General features: G+C 42.7%; 1 protein-coding gene across 3 annotated transcripts in view; it reads right to left on the bottom strand.

Annotated features, from left to right (window-relative positions):
- The window catches only part of auts2a (activator of transcription and developmental regulator AUTS2 a), a 288,288-nt gene that overhangs the window by 99,164 nt on the left and 170,168 nt on the right, over positions 1–18,956 (bottom strand). For all 3 annotated transcript variants that reach the window (XM_010767780.1, XM_010767779.1, XM_010767781.1), the window contains exon 5: positions 430–459. In XM_010767780.1, the coding sequence (XP_010766082.1) occupies positions 430–459 (30 nt within the window). The remainder of the gene's footprint in view (positions 1–429; positions 460–18,956) is intronic.

The following is an 18,956-nucleotide window of genomic DNA, read 5'->3' as shown; positions in this document are numbered from 1 at the left end:
TTGACCAAAGACCTACAAAATAGATTACATTCCCATAGCTGTACTTTGTGTTAAGCACTACTTAGCAAGTGCATGCTAACAACGAGGCGTGTGAGGCAGTGGACTAGTGCGTTGGTGTTGGGATCAGGGGGTCACATGTTCAAACCCCACTGCAGTCAGCATGCAACAATGTGATTTTCTGGATTTTTCTTTCTCATTTTGTCTCTCATAGTTGAGGTATACCTCGGATGAAAATTACAGGCCTCTCTCATCTTTTGGGGCTTGCACAATTGGTAGCTGACTAAATACTGTTTTGCCCCACTGTATATATATATACTGTATATATATACATATGTATATCTTATTGAAACCACAAACTGTAAAGGACGTCTGAAATGGTAGAGGCACATTCAATAGCACATTAAAAATCCCAGTGAAGGGCAGACTTACCTTGTCGTCTTGGTCACTCTCGGTTTCACACTGCAAAAGAAAGAGAAAGGCAAAGCTGAAAATATGTCTACATTCTTGCTTTATTACAGAACCTGCTTGGACTGTATCAGTTTCAATCCCAGAGTGGCATATTTTAATTCACTTTTGCAAATGTATGCATATCTTATCAGCACTTTAATGCCAAACGTATCACATACTCATATACAGTGGCTGAATATCATCAGATCACTTCATTAGCTTACACAAGCACGGGAATGGGAAAAAAAGCTAATTTCTCACGAGCAGCCGTGCCCTTGTTAACATTGAAACCTATGTGAAATTCGGAATCTCAAAACACGAACCACTACTAGAACTATAATTCCATGATGTGTGTTCCTGCTTGAGGCTGGGAATAGAGAAATGACAAGTAGAGGAAGGAAACTTTGTAATGGAGGGAGGAAAAAAGTGGTTGGATTTCATTTTTCTTTCCATTTCAATTTCAAGGTCCACTTAATTCTTTATCAACTAATTAGTGTGATGCTGGGTGACTGGCGGCCCTCAACGTTGTGCATATGGCTGAGGTGCAGAGAAGCACTGGAGTCGGTAATGAAGAAGGCACTGGGGGGGAATCCATTTCCTGCTGTGAGAGCTCGTGGCAGGGCATAGCATCCAATTTACAGGCCTGTCCCACATGGCCCCAGGGGCCGCCCACGGCACACTGCCATGATGGTCAGCTCCAGCAGCTCATAAATTATGCAGAGGCAATAAACGCACTGGGCAAACACTCCTCAGACGTTATCCTGCTCTCAATTTCTCCCTCACTCTCTTTCTCCAGAACCCACAACCTTCCATCCCCCATTTTAATACAGTGTGCAGAGATCCAGTCACCCCATAGATTGCCAGGTAGAAGAGTAAATAACGACAATGAAAGATAGCAGATTCTGATTACATGTGAATGTTGGTGTAATAAAGAAAGCTACACACCAAGTATATTTTTACACATCTATTCTAGCTTGTAAATAAATAGGCGTGTTGGCCCTTTATCCTTTTTTTTGTCCTGCTGCAGAGGACTGACTAATGCAACAGCAGATAGGATCTGATGAGCATTAGCCGCCTCAACTGCTTCTATGTATTCAGGCCTCTCAAAACGTTACAACAGTAATGCGACCGAGCACTCATTAGCTGCTGCTCTGCCTGTGCACACTACACACCCGGGAACACAGGCATGCGAGGGGTTCCAATAATGGACATTATTTGAGTTTTTCCACTGTGTTGGCCAAAAAACTCTACCAGCCTTTCTTTCTTGTGTTCCTTTTCTTTTCCACTCTCCCTCCTTTCGCTGTTCGCTGGCTGTGCAGCCAATTGCTTTGATTGCCAAGATAGAAGCCGGCTGGAATGACTTGCCCTTGCTTGTGAAGCAAATGGAACATGCTAATGGAACTCATCGTATTACCCGATGCAAAAGTGCCATAGCTCATTACTTTAAGATAAAAGGATATCATTGTAGACGGCAAGCAGAATTGACTTTCTGTGCTGCGACTTGATGATGATTTAATCAACTGCTCTCTTTCACTTCTCATCTCTGCGCCTGTCGCTTTCGCAGGTGCCACTAAACGAAGCACTCACACGGCTAGTGGGGGAGAGAAAAGAAAAGAAATTGCTGTCATTATTTTTTTTCCCTAGGAATAGAGGTATGCAAATTTCCAAGAGCGACAAAGGGTGAAAAAAAGGGACAACTTAATAAAATGGAAATACCTTTATAATGAGCAAAGTAAAAATTCCTGAGATCAGACCTGACAGACAAGGGCAGGCAATTTGATCGTCCTTACGCCGAGCTCCCTTGAACTCACCGCTTGAGTATAGAGACGAAAGTAACAAATAATAACATCTCTAAAAGATAAAAAATCACATCTCAGGCATATAAACAAGTCGAAGCTGTCACTCACTGATAAGTGATCATAGTGAACTAATGCGTTGCCTCATGCATAAAGCAACCAGAGGCGGGGGAGAAGAATCCCTGCATATCTGGAATTTTTGCGCTTGTATTTCCACTTACTGACTGTTCCATTAGAAACAGAGACGGAAAGCTAAAAAGTCTCGGCTTTGCATGGAAACGACATGAATGATTGCAACACCTCATCATTAATAACTGAGGCATGGTAGTGTTTTTGGAGGTAAGCATGAGCTCAACAATTCTGTTATTGCTACTGACGGCTGAGTATATAAATCTGCAGAGCTATGGTTAACTGTAATGTCAAAAACACTTTTTACCAATCCTGCGAGGCCATGTCTAATGAAAATACATGTCAAAGATTTCAAATGAAATAGATTATACAGAAGAGATGAAAAACACAACAACAATAGTGCTATTGATATCAGTGGTGTTAGCTCTCTGACAGGCGGTAGGAAATGGGTCTTATTTAAAGCAACATTCATGTACAATAAGGAAACCATTAGTTCTGGGAGGGGGCAGACAAAGAAAAGTGATACTCTACCCAGGCCCATTGCTATTTACACAGGGCCAGCATTATACTGTACAGCTAGACCCCAGTGTTAGGTTTAAGTAACGCAGGAATGTCAAACATTAGTGTCAGCTCTAAGAGCTGTTGATGTTGGCCTGTATCCGGAGCACTTCTGATTGCCCAAGCTCTCACGCGGGCCTCTCTTTTGGCTGAGTGCACTTACACATTTCCCTACGCTCTATCCAAGCATTGAGCCTTTTGTTTATATTGGTCTGAAAGTAGGAGTAAATTATTCTTGTCCTAAATCCTCTCCAGCTGAGAGTAATAGTGGCCCGATACAAGAGGAGCATAAGGAGCCATGGGCCGAATTCTAAATGATGCAGCTATGCTATTGTCCATAACAGCAGGGCTCACCAAAAGTATTTCGGCAAGAGCTGCCCGCAGAAAAGCGTCTGTACTAAAGAGGTAACCACATCACAGAGGGATGCGTGCAATGCTGGTACGCCATGTTCCCTTTTTTAACATAACCTTCTGGAAATCCACTGGTTCACAATTACTAACAGATGTTAAGTCAATTAAGAACAAAAATGACATGCTTAACGGATCATTCTGAAGGCAAACAGTGTGTTTAACCGGCTTATTATAGTTTGGCTTCCCCCGTCTTAAATGTCATCTCCAATCTAATAATTTCTAAAATTGAATCCATCTATAACTGTAACGGATGCGTATTGTCGCCCCCATGAGTGAGGTTAGCCTCAGGTTATCGTGGTTGCCATCCATGACCTTAGAATTAATTATGGTTGGTATAGGCTTCATTAAAGCGCCCCGTTGCACAGAGGGAGGTGTCTGTTTATCAGCCTGAGCCAGGTTGTCGTGCAGGATGGCTGAGGGGGCTAAAGCCAAGGGAAGAAGCCAAGCTGCCTGCATGCCCGGGAGCTGGAAAGACAGCATGAAGGATGGCCGTCATTGCCAGGGTCAGCCATGACAGTGCCGATTTGATGTGCTGTTGTCGAGGGCTCCTCATTCCCTCCTCCTAACAGCTTCTTCCTGATATAGCTTCGCGTCCTGATGGTTTTTTGCAGCAAATAGTCACATGGCAAAATGGTTTTCCCCCCTCCCGCGGCATCCTCCTCCATCTGCTGCTGGGGCCTCGGTGCCGCCGACCGCCTGCCTGTCACAGCGTGCGTGGAAATTAGCTGGGGAGGAGGTGCTCGCTTGTGCTAATTACATTTTAATCATTGGAAATGTGTTGGCAAATCAAGCCTTGATTGCCATCTTGGAGCCCAGTGCTCCTCTCTGCAGGTTGAGGGGGGTGGGGGTTTGTGGAGCTAGAATGTGACTGAGCCCAGACTCTCCAAGCTGGTCGCCTCACTCTCCACCACGGCTTGATATGGCGGCATGCCTGGCCTACCGCTGGGTAGAGGCTGTGCCGCATTATTCATGGGGAATAGAGGAAGAGCAGCATGGAGAAATGGGGATCTGTGCCATGCTTATTCTCAAATCCCCCACTCACACCTCCCGTATCCCTCTCCCTTTCTCACCCACACATTACACAGTCTGCCAGTCCCGCCACTGTGAATTGAGGAACAACAAATAGAGCCGGGCAGGAGGAGACTGATGAGCTCAGGGTTTGCTACACAGCACCTGCTTTGGCACACAGAGCTGGAGCAGCAGGCCCGTATACAATAAACTCACATAAAACTTTCTTATAAAACAGAAACAAAAATAGACACGACTTGGCTACATTAAATCAAGACTTTTATCGGAAAAATAGGCAATGATATGGTTCAGTTTGTTGAATGGAAACACCAACATGCCTGTTGTTTTCAACTTAGCTTCACTGTACACTGTACTTTACTGTAGATCATTCACCCATTGTGACTGGTGAAATGAATAATGATCCCCTCTTGAAAGACTTTCGGAAAAAAATACCTTTTTCCACTCCACTACTTTTTTGTTTGTTCATTATGACTGTGAATCAAACACACACATGCCCAACTGTCACAATGCTCAAGTCACTTCAGACTGTAGTAAACATGAAATAAACTAGATATAATTCCAGGAGACACATGTTTTTATAAAAAGATATTCATTAAAATCAGTTGAGTAAATACACCTAAAGTCCATGCGGTGGAAGGAAATTCAACATGACATGCCTGACTGGGACAGATCATTAAAATAAGCAGGATTCTGAGGCGATGACATCGAACATCTCATTTCCACAGCGTCTGCTTGATGTCAAACTGTCATATAAAAGTGTGGTTGGAAAGAGAAGACCTCAAAAAATCTCTAGGAAAAGAAAGCAGCGCAGCTTGAGTGTTTGAGACAGTCCATACAGTCATATAAGGCAAAGGCCTCTTTCATTAGCAAAGAATGTATCGTCAGGGAGGATCAGACTTCTGTCTGGACTAATATAACCAGGTTTGATCCACATGCGCAGCGCTGGCCAAATGCAGCAGGCCAACATCTGAATGCAATTTCCCTTCAAATGTTAAACTTTATCCAGGAGAAATTCAATTTGACCGCAAACTCTGGATTCTTCTCACTGGGGCCGTGTTGCTAAAGGATAGACCATTTTGGGGGAGGATTGCAGAAAAGTAAATATTTTCATAAAATAATAAAAATGTTATGGTCCATGACCTTTCATTCAAATAATCTACAGTACAATTGTTTATGTTTTATTTCACTGGACAGTGCCAAACTTTAGTGAAAGAAAGTTTGAGACCATTAACTAAACCTGAATCTTCCTAACATTAGTTCCACATTGCTAAACCTCTAATGATTTACACAATAAAAATAGCATAAACAATGTCACATTAGAGAGGTGGCTGTTCACTGTCAGCAAAGGGACTCTATGTTGAGGTGTGAGCAGAGAAGTGACAAGGAGCGCTGTCTGAAAAGCAGATACACAGACAGAATTACATACTTCCAGATACCTGGGATAAAACGATATGTTCCGGAGACATTCAAGAGGTGTTTGTGTATGTTGCTTTCTTCAGAGTGGAGGAAGGTAGGACATTAAACTCAAGCGAAGATGTGGCAGTGTACTACTGAACTGATGCTTGGCAAAAACAGATACTGCCTCAGGGTAAAGCTCTCTGTTGATCAGTGCCATCCACCCACCCAACACATACACACCTGACAAGGACCAGGTAGGGAGGAAGGAACAGAGAGGTGCAGCACTTTGCTTTCTTAAAAATCCATTGTTACACAAGCAAGTTCAGTGTGTCTCCGTCTAGAATCATTGGTGTGGCTTTCCTGGCTACAGGCGCCTGGAGGTGGGAAGTGTTTTCTGGTTATCTGATAGAAATGGAAAAGAACAACACACAGCTGCAGCAAACAACAGTGTGGGCACATACACACATACACAAACGCCCACAAACACACACCTTGCCTGACCCCACTCTTGCACTGTTTCCATAAGCCAATAGGGGACTGAGGCACAGAGCAGATGCTGGATAAATCAACGATTAATAGAAGGATTTTGAGATAATTACATACATCAAATTGCATTGTTTGTACGGTTATGGGAACTCCCCTGAGATGAATCCTCTCGGTGTGTATTTTAAGTACCCCACATGCTACACATTAAAAGTGATGTGATCTGGCATCTTCATTACAGCAATCAGGCCGCATGCATAAACAATCAGTTTGTGGCATGCTCCTAAAGAAGCAGAATTTCCTTTGTATCATTTAGTCAAAATGTATTTCTGTAGAAAGTGAGGAAGTTTTGTACAGCTGACTAGATGGAATTAAACAGGCACATTTAATTTTGGTCGCCTAAAAATGTATCGTTCAGCGTACTTGTTCCATTCTCTTCTCTCACTTTTGGTTTTGAAAAAACAAAATGGTACTGCTGGTTTGTATACACTGTATATGTATATTTCTATATGATAATATAACGTGCAATAAAGCAACTATCTCTGTCTGCAGCCTCTAATAAAACATGTTACATTCATAGCTTGCATGTATGCTGACAACAGGCAGAAACCCTTTGTAGTCAAGATATAAACCTCCTCTCCCCCCCATTTCCAGCCCCCCCTGCCTCTACACTGACTCATAGCTGAGGGGGGAGAAAAACATCAGGATTAGGTTCTGTGCCTCTAATCACTTAACTCCTCACACCTGATGGCACACTATTAACTTTGACTGTCTCCAGTGACCCTGCGGGTCGTTGCCCATCACATCAAGTTTTTATTAGGGAATTTTCCTCATCATTAGCCATGGCCTGGAAACGAGCCATTAATATTCATAGTGGCAAACTAAAATGAGGTCCCACTGATTTTCCATCATCCAGGCTATCTGCGCAGCTGCTGCCGTTAACAACCACCCCGGTGCTGCATATTCGCCACGTATCATTATGGGGCTCCATAAAGCTCTGTCTTTAGGTCTGTCATGATGGGAAGGAGAGCAAGGTGCAGGAGGAGGAGAACGCTGTGAGGCTCACAGCCAGCTGACGCCCGTCTGAGAGAAACTGCCCGGCTCTGCCAACAACCCGCCTGGAAGTCTTATGCATAAAGGCCGCCACTGTCAACGCTAACAACCCCTGCAGGCTCTGCCAGGGACACAGCTGATACTGAGTTCCCTCAGCTCTCCCACATTAGAGCACAGACTGTTCATCAGTCTCTAATGGCAGCTAGGAATATGTTGCCTTGGAAAGGTTTGAAATCACTTTGGTAAGAATTATCGGTTATTTATTTTTAGAAGTTTTAAGGTTTTTGTTTTAGATATATCTTCAAAGTAAAATATTAGAACACCGGAAGTCTGAGTAAATGCTCCCCATGCATTCAAAATGGCTGCCCATGTTTCCGTAGACTGCATTACATTGGCAAAAGGATCCCTTTTGGTTTGTCTGCTTCTCTGTTAACAGAGAAGGGCATCTCACATCTCTGCTGCCAGCAGGGGCTCGGGCTCCAAACGGTGTGACCACAGGCCTGATAAGGTGCCTTCAAGCAACGGTGTCCAAGGCATCTCCTGCTGATAAGACCTTCTCTTCCCCACTGGCCCAGGTGGAGACTAGCTGGCCCCGATGCAAGGGAAGGCCTCCCCTGAGTCACGGGTGGGAACAGCAATTAAATAGCAACACCCTGACAGGCTGAGATAAACTTCACCTTTTTGCTCTTTCACTGCATCACGTCTCATAGATGTGAGGTCACCCCCTTGGTGCTCCTCCATGAATGAAACATGAATATTTTATCTCTAAACAATTATGTGAGAAGCCACACCCTATGTCAGTCTATTTAGTTTACATAATATACTGTATTTCTAGTGATTGCTGGGTATTATTAGTTGGGAACTGTTTCGTTACCCGAGTTTGACAATGGTGTCTTGATTTCATAAACAGACTGCAAAATCAACAACTTTCAGTAAGAATGAGAACATAAGGTGAGACACCAAAACAGATGCAGACGCTTCAGCACCGTCTTCCAAATAATTAGAGCTGCAATGACAAAAACACTTTGTTATTCTCCTACTATGATTTGCTAGCTGTCGCAGTGTACATCCGAGTTGCCTCATTATACAGAAATGCTCAAATAAAAGCTGACACTGCACACTCCTGTCAAGATTCTGTCTAGCACACATGCAAACAAGCGCGGATGAATAAACATTAGTTGTTGTTGAGGGCTGGTCTTTGAGCCGCCAGGCTGACAAAGATCCGCTTTGTACAAAATAAAAATATTTAATTTGAAAGACTGATGCAATGCAAAATGAAATTAAAAGGAACCCATGCTAACTGCTAAAACAAATTACTCGCAGCACGCTAAATTACATTTGCTCCTCCATCAGCAAGATCAAACGAGCCTAGTTTGACTCTCCTGCGTTAATGATTTCCTGCACTCACCTCCTTTTTCATCCCAGGGGTGTTAATAAACACTCAGTCTGGTTTTTTGTTTGTTTGTTTGGTTTATTTATACATTTCCCAGCTCAACGTCTCATCCCACTCCCTCCCTCTCTCGTTCACTTTGCCCACGCCGGTGGCAGGCTGGGTGAATTAGAGGGATCTAATGTAATCCCAGGGACAGCGGGCTTCTGAAAAACGTGCTCAATTAAAGCAGGATGAGCCCAGTGGGAGCGTCCCTGGCGGAGCGTGGGGTGACTGACGCAGCCCTTTGGTTAGGATTAATTAGCATGCTAAGTGGTAGAGCACGATAGCAGGCTGGAAGCCACAGACAAGACATCTGACATCCACCACCTCCCACAGTACCAGCAGAACAGTCAGGGTTCAAATTAGTCCAGCCCACCTTTGTCCCCCAAAGCCTGATTTAACCCCTGACAAATACACATTCATACTTGTCAGAAATAAGTAGACTGAGGCTGTATGAGGCAGAGCTCCCAGCTCAAAATAAATTCCATATCTGCAAATCTTTGGTGAGAACATTATAAATACAATGTCTCAAACATGACAATTCTTGTTGATGTTTTTGCAGGATCCTCAGTTTTCTTAAAAACAAAAGCTTTCTCTCTCACTTTTCAGTAGTCAATAGCCTGTCAACATGCCAGATAATTCCACAATATCACAGGACTCAACTCAACTGAAGGACAGCTCATGGATTGCAGTTGACCAGAGATAAGTGCGATAAAAGGAATGTAGTGATGACGGCTTGTTCTGCTCCTTGAAACCAATAGCAGTTTGCAAACATTCTGTCAAACTGTGATTGCCAATGTGGAACTTTGATTTTTGAAGTAGGCTCTTTTGCAATGTATCATGTGATTTTTGTTTGATTTATTGTGAATTGAAAGACAAGTAATGATTAGAAATGTTTTCCTAGGAATCTGGGATAACCAGTACAATTTGAAAATAACGAAACAGGAGCTTTTGCATCAAATTCACATTTCTGACTTGGTCAAAGGTTCTTTTTTTTCTTTAGCTGCAGTGATTTATAATTTGTATACTACAAGGCCAATACTCACACAAATATCTACAAAGTGTAATGTGCCAATATTATTCTTATTTATGAACAATCCCTTTTTCTCTGAAGATTAGTTTTTGGGGTCATCTCGTCAAACAGCTATGCTTAGTGAATAACTGGTTTTAGCGCTTACCGAAATGAGAAAACCGGCTTATAGCCATCTTTACTTCTGCTAAAGCTTTTTTACACTTGGATGAATGGTGTATCATGGTCCAAAGGGCAATACATTCATCTGGTGTCGGAATAATAGGAACAATTGGTTCCTGAATGTGAAAAGGAATGGGAATGCAAATTCAATTTGTTACAACAATTGAAAACAGATATCAATGTGTTGTCAAAATGCTCAAAGCAATAACATACAGCACTTAGCTTATATATTTGTTCTACATTATGACTCGGGGGTCATTAATATGCAAAAGTCAGAAGAACGATTTTCACATCTGGAAGTGGGACTATCCGAGGAGCAGTGAACGCACCATTGGCGGCCTTTGGGGAGGTCTGCGCTCTACATTTGCCATTTAAGTTGACTGTTAACAGCAACAAGAAAATAGACTAAATCCATGTTAAGTAGAAAGAGTTGGAGACCACAGCTTTTTTTGGGGTCAGCTGTCATGTGGTGCACTGGTGTTTTTCTAGGCCACTGGTTACTGCTACTCTCGTGTGTTGTTACAGTGTCTCTGAATAAGCGATCATGCTCCAATAAAGACTGACCTACCCTCAGCCCCACTCAAGAGCATTCAAGCCAACTCAGCACACAATCTCCCACATAGTTTATGACAAACCCTCTCTGGGCTTTCTTACAGACCAAAGACACTGGGGAGGAGGGAGAGAGAGAAAATCACCGGAGTGTTTTGTCAGCCGTAATTACTCTCCAATTATATGGTCAAAATATGGCATTACAGGGCACTTTGTTGTCCAGGCAGCCTGGCTTTGATCAAGTTGTGGCAGAATGTGTTTCGCATTAGAGGCCCCACTATGATGTATGTTTCCTGTCACGACAAGGATAACAGTGAGGTCAGCAGAGCAAGGACCCCCCCTCCCCTGGTGGGAGCAATAGCAGTCCCGCATCCATCCCTGAAGCACACTATCCTTCTCTGGCCAGGGAGTAAAAGGTTGGTGAGGAAGGGAGAAACAAGGTAGGAAGGGAGAATAAAGTTTCGGTAGGTGACTTACAGAAATGTTGAAAAATAAATCTTCTGGTGGCAAAAATAACAGCAATAAGAAAATGCATTGTCATGGACACTACTTATAGTACTTATGTTTTTCTTTAAGTACAGAGGGTGTTGTATGCTACAATCTGCAAAAGCCCCCTGACATAAATGTGAACATTTTGATATTGGGCTAAAATATATTTGAACACAATTTGAATGATTGATATTAAGCAGAAATTGGAAAGTGCCTCCAGTGGTCAACATCTCCTCTGCATACATTTAAACTAAATATATGTTCAGAATAATGCGATTGCAGGATATGTTAAACAGGATATTATCTCTGTGGGCAATGTCATGGTTGAAGTGAACCCTGCGGTTTTCTTCAGTGGTGTGAAGTTGATAGACCATTCATCACTTTAACACACAGCCAAGATAAGAGACTGTTGCCCTGGAGCCCTACACCTGACATCATATATTAACACTTAGTGTTCTAGGAAAATTACAATGACTTTGAAATCGGTCCTTGGGTTGGCAGTGCTCTGACACAACCCACTTATCAAAGAAGCCCATGTGGGTAAAGAGAAACATTTCACTCCAGCATCTCTGGGCTGAGCAGAGCTTGCCAGGCTCTTGCTGGTCGTCTGCTCAGGGCCAGGGAGAGCTCGTCCTGAGGGATATCAGTGGCATCCAAGGCCAGGCATGGCATGTGCTCTCTCCAGGATGCCCCCCCCAGGCCCTAATGCATGCTGGTCTATGCTGCGGACACTACCATCTGTGCTGCCTCCCGTTGGTAAGTTGGCAAACGAGCCCTCTCCTGATTTGGGCGTTAGGCCCGGGGGTTGAAGAAGGAGGCGGAGGATGGCTGTGGTGTGGCGAGGGATGCTCCCTGGTGTTTCAGAGAGCCACTCCATAACACTTTTCTCATGAGCGCTCCTCCGGAGGGCTGCTGGAACGTCTCGAAGCCATCTGGGGAGAAGTGGAGCGTGGCAGGGAGCAGCTGGACGCGTACAGCTGCTATTTAAGCTCTGGCAGAAAAGCTCCATATCAGTCAGTCAGCAGGAAATGCAGTGAGCACAGCAGAGCAGAACCTAGCAGAGGAGAGCTCACGACACCAAACTCCTGTGCCACACTACTGACATTAGCTCATTCTGTATTTTTAAAGCACAGAGAAAAAAGAGCAGCCAAAAAATCTGCAGCTAATTCAAGAGAACAGTTTCTGTACAGTCAAATCATGGCATCTCAAATTCATTCAGAAGATTTGTTGCCAAAAACTGTTGTTGTGGTAGATTATGTACATTTCTCTCTAATGAAAGTATAAAAAAAAAACATCAACTGCATATTGGGGACGTTAAGCGAGAATAACATTTTATATAATCTTGTGTTAAGAGGAGAATGCAAGTACAGAGCCAGGAACATGTCATGTTATCTTAAATTAAAGATGTGTGTGTGGTTTGTGGAGCAGTGTACATGAGATTTTATCTCTAGGCCAAGACAAGTGTGAACGGGGTCTAGTCAGATAAAGAGAGGCAGGTCACATTACGCTGTGGGAATCTGCCTCGGTTTACAGCAGCTCTTCACTTCATGTAAACACTACTTAGTAGTTTAATGAAAGCAAGACGGGAGGAGCTTGATGACTAACAGACTTCCTCAGAACTAATGCACACTAATAATTCCCTCACATCCAGAGTAAGGGTATACTGTTATACAGCTGTAAGCACCCTAACCATGTGTCTGGGTTGAGATTAGAGTCCTGGGTAGGCATTTCGGGAGAAAATAAATGTTGGGTTAGCAACATAAAAAATGCACCAAACACCTCCATTATCTTATTTTAGGGCACCAGTGATATGTTTTCATAGAACTACCAACAATTAAGCACTGAAATAGAGAGATATAAGGTCATCTCAAACATTGGCTTTAATGAATAAAGACACTAACCAAGTTATTACATACCGACCATGAATTTTCAATGTCAACTGCAAGTCTATGAAATGCATTGTGAGAAAAGGGAAATGAGAAAAAACTGTTTTTTTGACCGAGAAAAACGCATAATCATATGTTGCTTTTGTTAACAAAATCCAAAGCTTAGACTAAAAATATTTGAAAAACATTTTGTAATACCAACACTTGTAGCTATGCTCTTGACAGCACCTTGAGAGCCTTACAAACAAAACATATTATCGTACACAGAAGAGCTCTCAGTCGCAGAGACATAGGCAGTTAAACGTACACTAACAATACAAAAGAAAATAGAATTGGATCCTCAGCAAATGTCGATTGGCCACAGGAGACTGCAAGGGAGGTTTTCTTACAAAGCTGTACAAGTCTTGATTCTTGTGTGGATCCCTGGAGCCCAACCCCCCCCATGTTGAGCTTTGGGGGGGGGAAAACTGCTTGTCAGGAGAACATTAATTATAGTGTTAAAGGTAAAATAAGTATTGACTTCCTCTCTTCTGCAACCTCCCAAACCACTAGCAGACAGCAAAGCCCACAGCCCCTGAGGTAAAGTCTTCTACGAGCACAGGCCCAGGAGCTAACTGGAAAAAAAGCCCCACTAAGACCAATTAAGGCCTTCACTAGAAGACTGAAAGGAAGACAAATGGAGGCAGAAGGCCCGATTACAAGAAACCTTTGTACAGATGTAAAGCAATTAGAGCGGTCTCAGGGGCCAGACAGTGCGGTACCTGTGAGTCATGGATCCTACAGCCAGTCGAAAGTTGGAACAATCCTTCTTTTCTGTTTAGGGCCCCAGTCAGCCTGTGTATTAGTGTCATATATCAGCCGATAGCCCCAGTATTGGTTTCTCTAGTGCACGGAAGAGGCAGTAGTCTGCCAAAGCGGACCACTCCACCCTCCATTATCCGTCTGTTGGGAGAACAGGGGCTCTATTATCCATTCAGGCGGGGCCTTTTCGATAAAACAAGGCCAGATAGGAAGTGTGGAGGCTCTCAGGTGTCTCCTTCCACCAGGGAAGTTTGTCAGAGAGGTCATTCTGATAAAAGCTGGGGTAATTATACTGCACAGCTCCACCGATTACCAGTCAGAGCACATTTAACCAGGAGAGCACCGTGACCTCTACATCACAATGGAGTGAGAGCAAATCTACAATGTAGTAGCTTCAGTTTTATACAATCTATATGCAACAATCTATATGATAATGTTGAAGTTTAAAATTATTAGTTTGCCTTATGACTTCATTTTGCTTAACACTCAGGCTTTCTAGATTACCCACAGTCCCCTCTGCAGTGTGTCTGCTGCTGTCACTAATGGACAAAACAAAGAGCAGATAGGGTCAGAATCTGCAGAGAGCTACAAATTATTGCTAATGGAAATATATGTTCAGTGGTCCGTTCTACAATTAGCTAAAGCAAAAACCCTCCTTGTGACCTGAGATTATCAAATAATTTTGACAAATGGAGGCCGGGTCTATAATGACCTTTTTCCCTTCCTCCAAGACGAGGCAAGCTGCAGCCCTCATTATTTATGGGTGGCTTTAAAAAGCAGGTATAGGAGAATGAATGTGCGGCTGTCAGTGTGTGTAATGGGGCTAATAATGGTGTCCTGTGCACCGCATAATGAACCCCACCCCAATAGAAAAGCTATCTTCCCTTCTTTGCCAGTTTGACGAGCAGCCCATTATTCAGCATTCTCCTGCTTTAAAAATCCTCAGTGTGCATCTGGCGGTGTGGCCCGTAGAAACTTGAGTCAGAGCTAGTAAAAGCATCTTTGGGAAATGACTATTGTAGCTGTTTCAGCTATTTGTCTGCACCCTCATTTGTAGATACTTAACACTTACTATCAAAGTAACAAAGATGGAGTTCCTGTCTGCTAAATGTTAATTTTAAAGGGGATTTGGATTCAGAAGGGACTACTTTCTCTTATTTAACTACAAATTGATTTGAACCACATGAAAACAGCACTGGGAAAACCTAGCTGTCATTAAGTGGAAATCCTATAAATGCAACTATGGACGGCAATATAAAATATATGTGTCATTGCTTGGATCTGCCAGTGCAGTAAATCTGCACAGCAGTGCCTAGCTTGATTTGGGAGCTGAAGAAAACCATTTGACTTCACAGTTCAAGCTTGATGAAGTCCCTAGATGCTGCTGGTTAAAGACTTAAGCAGATGGCCAAATACTTGGCAAAAGAAAAGAGCTGCTCTGAATATTTTTTGGCAAATCTACAGGCATATGGCAAAAGTTCATGCCAAACACTCCATTTCATAAAAAAAGATCCAGCCTGCAGGAAAGCAAACGCATATTTGAAAGAGACAGAGAAATGAGGGAATGATAGGAAGATGTTAAAATGCCAGACATGTGATACTGTTTGCTCTATTCACATGTAATTGACCATGAGCCCATGCAGATCTTTTCAGTCTTAAACAATGACTACCGTAATAGGATGGAGTGGACGGGTTAAGCAGGGTTCTGCTTTAGATCAGGGAAGAATCTACAGCACTGAGGGGCTGAGTGAAGGAGAAAGCGTCCTCAGCACTACAGGAAAATCAGTCTTCACCATCCTGGATTGGCCAGTGCTCACATCCTTTTGACTGAGTGGATTGTGGGATTTTGGTATCAATAAAGACACAGATAACAGAAGACTATAATCCATCAGGCAGAAAATCAAATCAAAACTCATATCCTGTGTAAAAAAGTTAGGCCTCAACTGTATGAGCCTCAACTCAGTGGTCTTAGAGTTTGTATAAATAAGAAAGTCACGTGAAGTTGAAAAAAAAGAAGAAATCAAGGAAAATTGCAGACTTGAAGACAGAGGCTTGGTAACAAATGGAAGACAAAGGATGATTGGCAGCAGATGCAACATTAGTGGGAGGAATATCTCTCAAGTGCTTGACAGAAAGAGAGGGAGTGTCAATCACTCTGCTCCAGAGGATGCGTCCAACAATCCTTAATCACTTGTTTTTGTTGTACTTGTGGTCCTGTTTTATTATGTTACACAACACACATCTGTTTCGTCAGGGAAAACAGCGTTAAACGTCACAGCGCTGTCAACGCAATATCCACCTTCATTCTCTTCTTTATGTAAGGTCTTGAACATGTTGGGATATGATGGTTTGAAGAAAGACATTCTTCAAACCTTGTACAAAAACACACTGTCTAAAGGGTTATTGGTTGAAATGATTTAACATAACCTGAACCCAAGATATTGGCCTTGCTTGCTTTAATTATACAAAAGTGTATTGTAAGAGACATAAACCATTACCTTTTCAAAATAAAAGCTGACAAATGCTGCCATTTTTAATAACAGCACCTGAAGGAAAAAAACATCTGTGAACCTTACATGAAAGTGAGGCCAAGGACGTTGTATCCCAAGCGTTAGATTGCTTTCACATCTGATGATTAGCCTCATCCATGCTAATTACAGTGAATGGAAACTAATTAAGAAGAACTATGTGTCAGCTAATGAGGATTCCTGGCTGTGTCCATCTTATAGCCACATTTGCAATGCACTGCCCGCCGGCTACTACTCCTCTCCTTTAAAACATATTTTCTAGCTCAGAGACCCACAGACAACCTTTTATATCCAAAGCAAGGAGATGAAACCATCACTTGTGTGTCAGTCACAAATGAGCAGTAATAGGACAAGCAATTACAATTCAGTTAGAAGAACAGGGCATACATCTATTAGGACGACTACCCGGAAAAGAGTTTAAATGGAAATCAAGAAAGCATTGAATCTAAGCGTTGTGTTTGGGTACAGATAGTTCTCTTCTGCAAAATCTCCCTCCAGTTCTCTCTCTTTTCTCTGTGGTATGTCCTAATGATGTGCATACTGCTGCTGTGAAGTTAATAAGCAGCTCTAGCAGGACAGGAGAAACTCTTCAAAAAGCTGACCAATTACCTCACCGCCAGTTCTTTCTGCCAGATCTGCCTTCACCTGAAAATACCTGGAGTTGAGAGGGACATTAAACTACTGAGCCGGTCCATCTGGTTCCACCTGGCCTGACTAGTACTTTTCTCAGCCAGGAAGGCAAACAGGAATATAATTAGGCCAAGAAGATATGGCTATCGCTAGCTGCTCAGCAACAGTCAAGATGGCAAGCGATGGAGCCATTCAGAAAATACACACCACTGATGGGACTGACAAGGCTTAACTGAGACTTTTCTGAGGACTGTCGGCCCACTACAATCTCTGAGGATGAACATCAGCTTGTCCGAGTGACAGCCTGTGGCCTCAGTGGTAATGACTGAATAAACCACAAGTGTCAAGGAAGTCTCGAAAATACGATGTTTGGCGTTAAAAAACTAGCTTATTAGTGATGCTAATATAAAGCTATAGCTTGACAAATTCCCTCTTCTAGATTAATCCCTATCTAATACCATTAATCTGAAAGCAAGCATGCTGTTCCTCTTCAGCGTGAGCCAGTCTTTGACGTTTATTTCAGCAGCAGTTGCTCAGCCAGCTGCAGGTTTAACCACAAGGTATTTACCGCCTCATCTCAGTTCTCACTGTTTGGTTGGCAACAACACCTCTGCAAATTCACTTTGCATTTTGACTAAATGAGAAGGGATTGTTGATGTCAATCACGAGGCAGGCAGCAGTGAGCTTTGAATGCAGTACACTAGGCCGGAGAAGCTTGTTTAAGCACACATACTGTACATAGGAGCTCTCAGGAACACACATACCTCAGCTCTGCCTGGTCTCACAGCAGAGCTCAGGCTTATAATTAGCCACACGAGCTGCAATCAGAGCCCAATGACAATACTGCTCCGATGGCTTGTTTTCCTAACCTCCGCGAGACCTCAGGCAGAGGTCCACTTACCACGTCAGATCCAGCCCACCGCTGAAATCAAAACACTGAAATCACTCTTTTCCACTGCAGCGCCACTGATTAAATGTGCAGAGAGTAGAGTGCAATTTGCTAAATTACAAGTATTTTGCACATGTAAATATAGTTTAATTACAGCAATTAAAGAAGATTATAGGAGATTGGCAGATGGGGAATGTAATGTTGTTTTAATTAGAGTTTGAATGCACTGTAACACAAACAGAATGTTAAGCCCCTCAGAACAGAATGGGCTGTTAGGCCCTGACAAATTGTATCCTGATGCAGCGTTCTCAAAGCTTATAATCACCTGCGGGTAAAACGTGTGCGTTAGGGAAGAAAAAGAGGCTAGGAAAAATAAAGACCTGGAAAATGATGGCAGGGATAAGGAAAAAGAAAGAGGCATCAAGAAAGGGATGCAGAGACAATGAAAAACAGATGTCTTGTTCCCTGACCATACTGTTTTAGGAGTAGCATGCTGAATTAGGATGACAAGTCAAAATATTTTGACAAGAGTTAATGCGGCATTAAAGGCAATTCAATTGGATTCAGACCTAGAGATCATTCACAGAACATTTGAAACAGCTCATGTGCTTGGATACGAAGAAAATCGAAAATTAAGACTAACAAAAGGTCTTGGAGCAACATCAAAGCTTAACCAAGAAAAATACTGAACTAAGCTGACAGTGAGTTTAAAAAACTCCCGACCATAAATACGAGAATACAAGGATCAAAAGACTTTTCTGAAATTACCATAGATTACAAAGGAAGGCCAACGTAATGCTGTTAAAAGTAAACACCTTCACATCAAGCATTTACAATAACAACCATGTGAATTTACAGAGAGAAAACACATGTTTAACTTAATCACCACACACGTCAGGTGACTGTGGTGAATGTTTGCGTATCTCCCTCTGAGGGATTTTGGGGTCATGTACCCTGGATCGAGAAAAATCCCCTTTTAGGATCTATATAGCTGTGTAGCAACATTTAATACATTCCAGTCAATAGCCTATTAGAAATTCTAATTGAAAGTTCAATGCCCTTACTTTAGGGCTTGCACTAAAGATTGCCTTTGGAAAGCCATTTGAAGGCTTAATCTCTTTATCATGCAGTATTTGGAAACCTAACTTTGTTCTTGTTAGGTGGATCAATTGCATTAATTTACAAAACGGGGGGAAATGTCAACCTTCATCCTTTAAATTCAGGCTGGGTGAAGAAGGCGCATTCAAAAAGGGCAC

Source organism: Notothenia coriiceps, unplaced genomic scaffold (assembly GCF_000735185.1).
Source record: "Notothenia coriiceps isolate Sejong01 unplaced genomic scaffold, NC01 NC01_scaffold00004791, whole genome shotgun sequence".
NCBI classification, from domain to species: Eukaryota; Metazoa; Chordata; class Actinopteri; order Perciformes; family Nototheniidae; genus Notothenia; species Notothenia coriiceps.
Note: the sequence above shows the minus strand (reverse complement) of the source record. Positions and strands in the feature narration are given on the sequence as shown.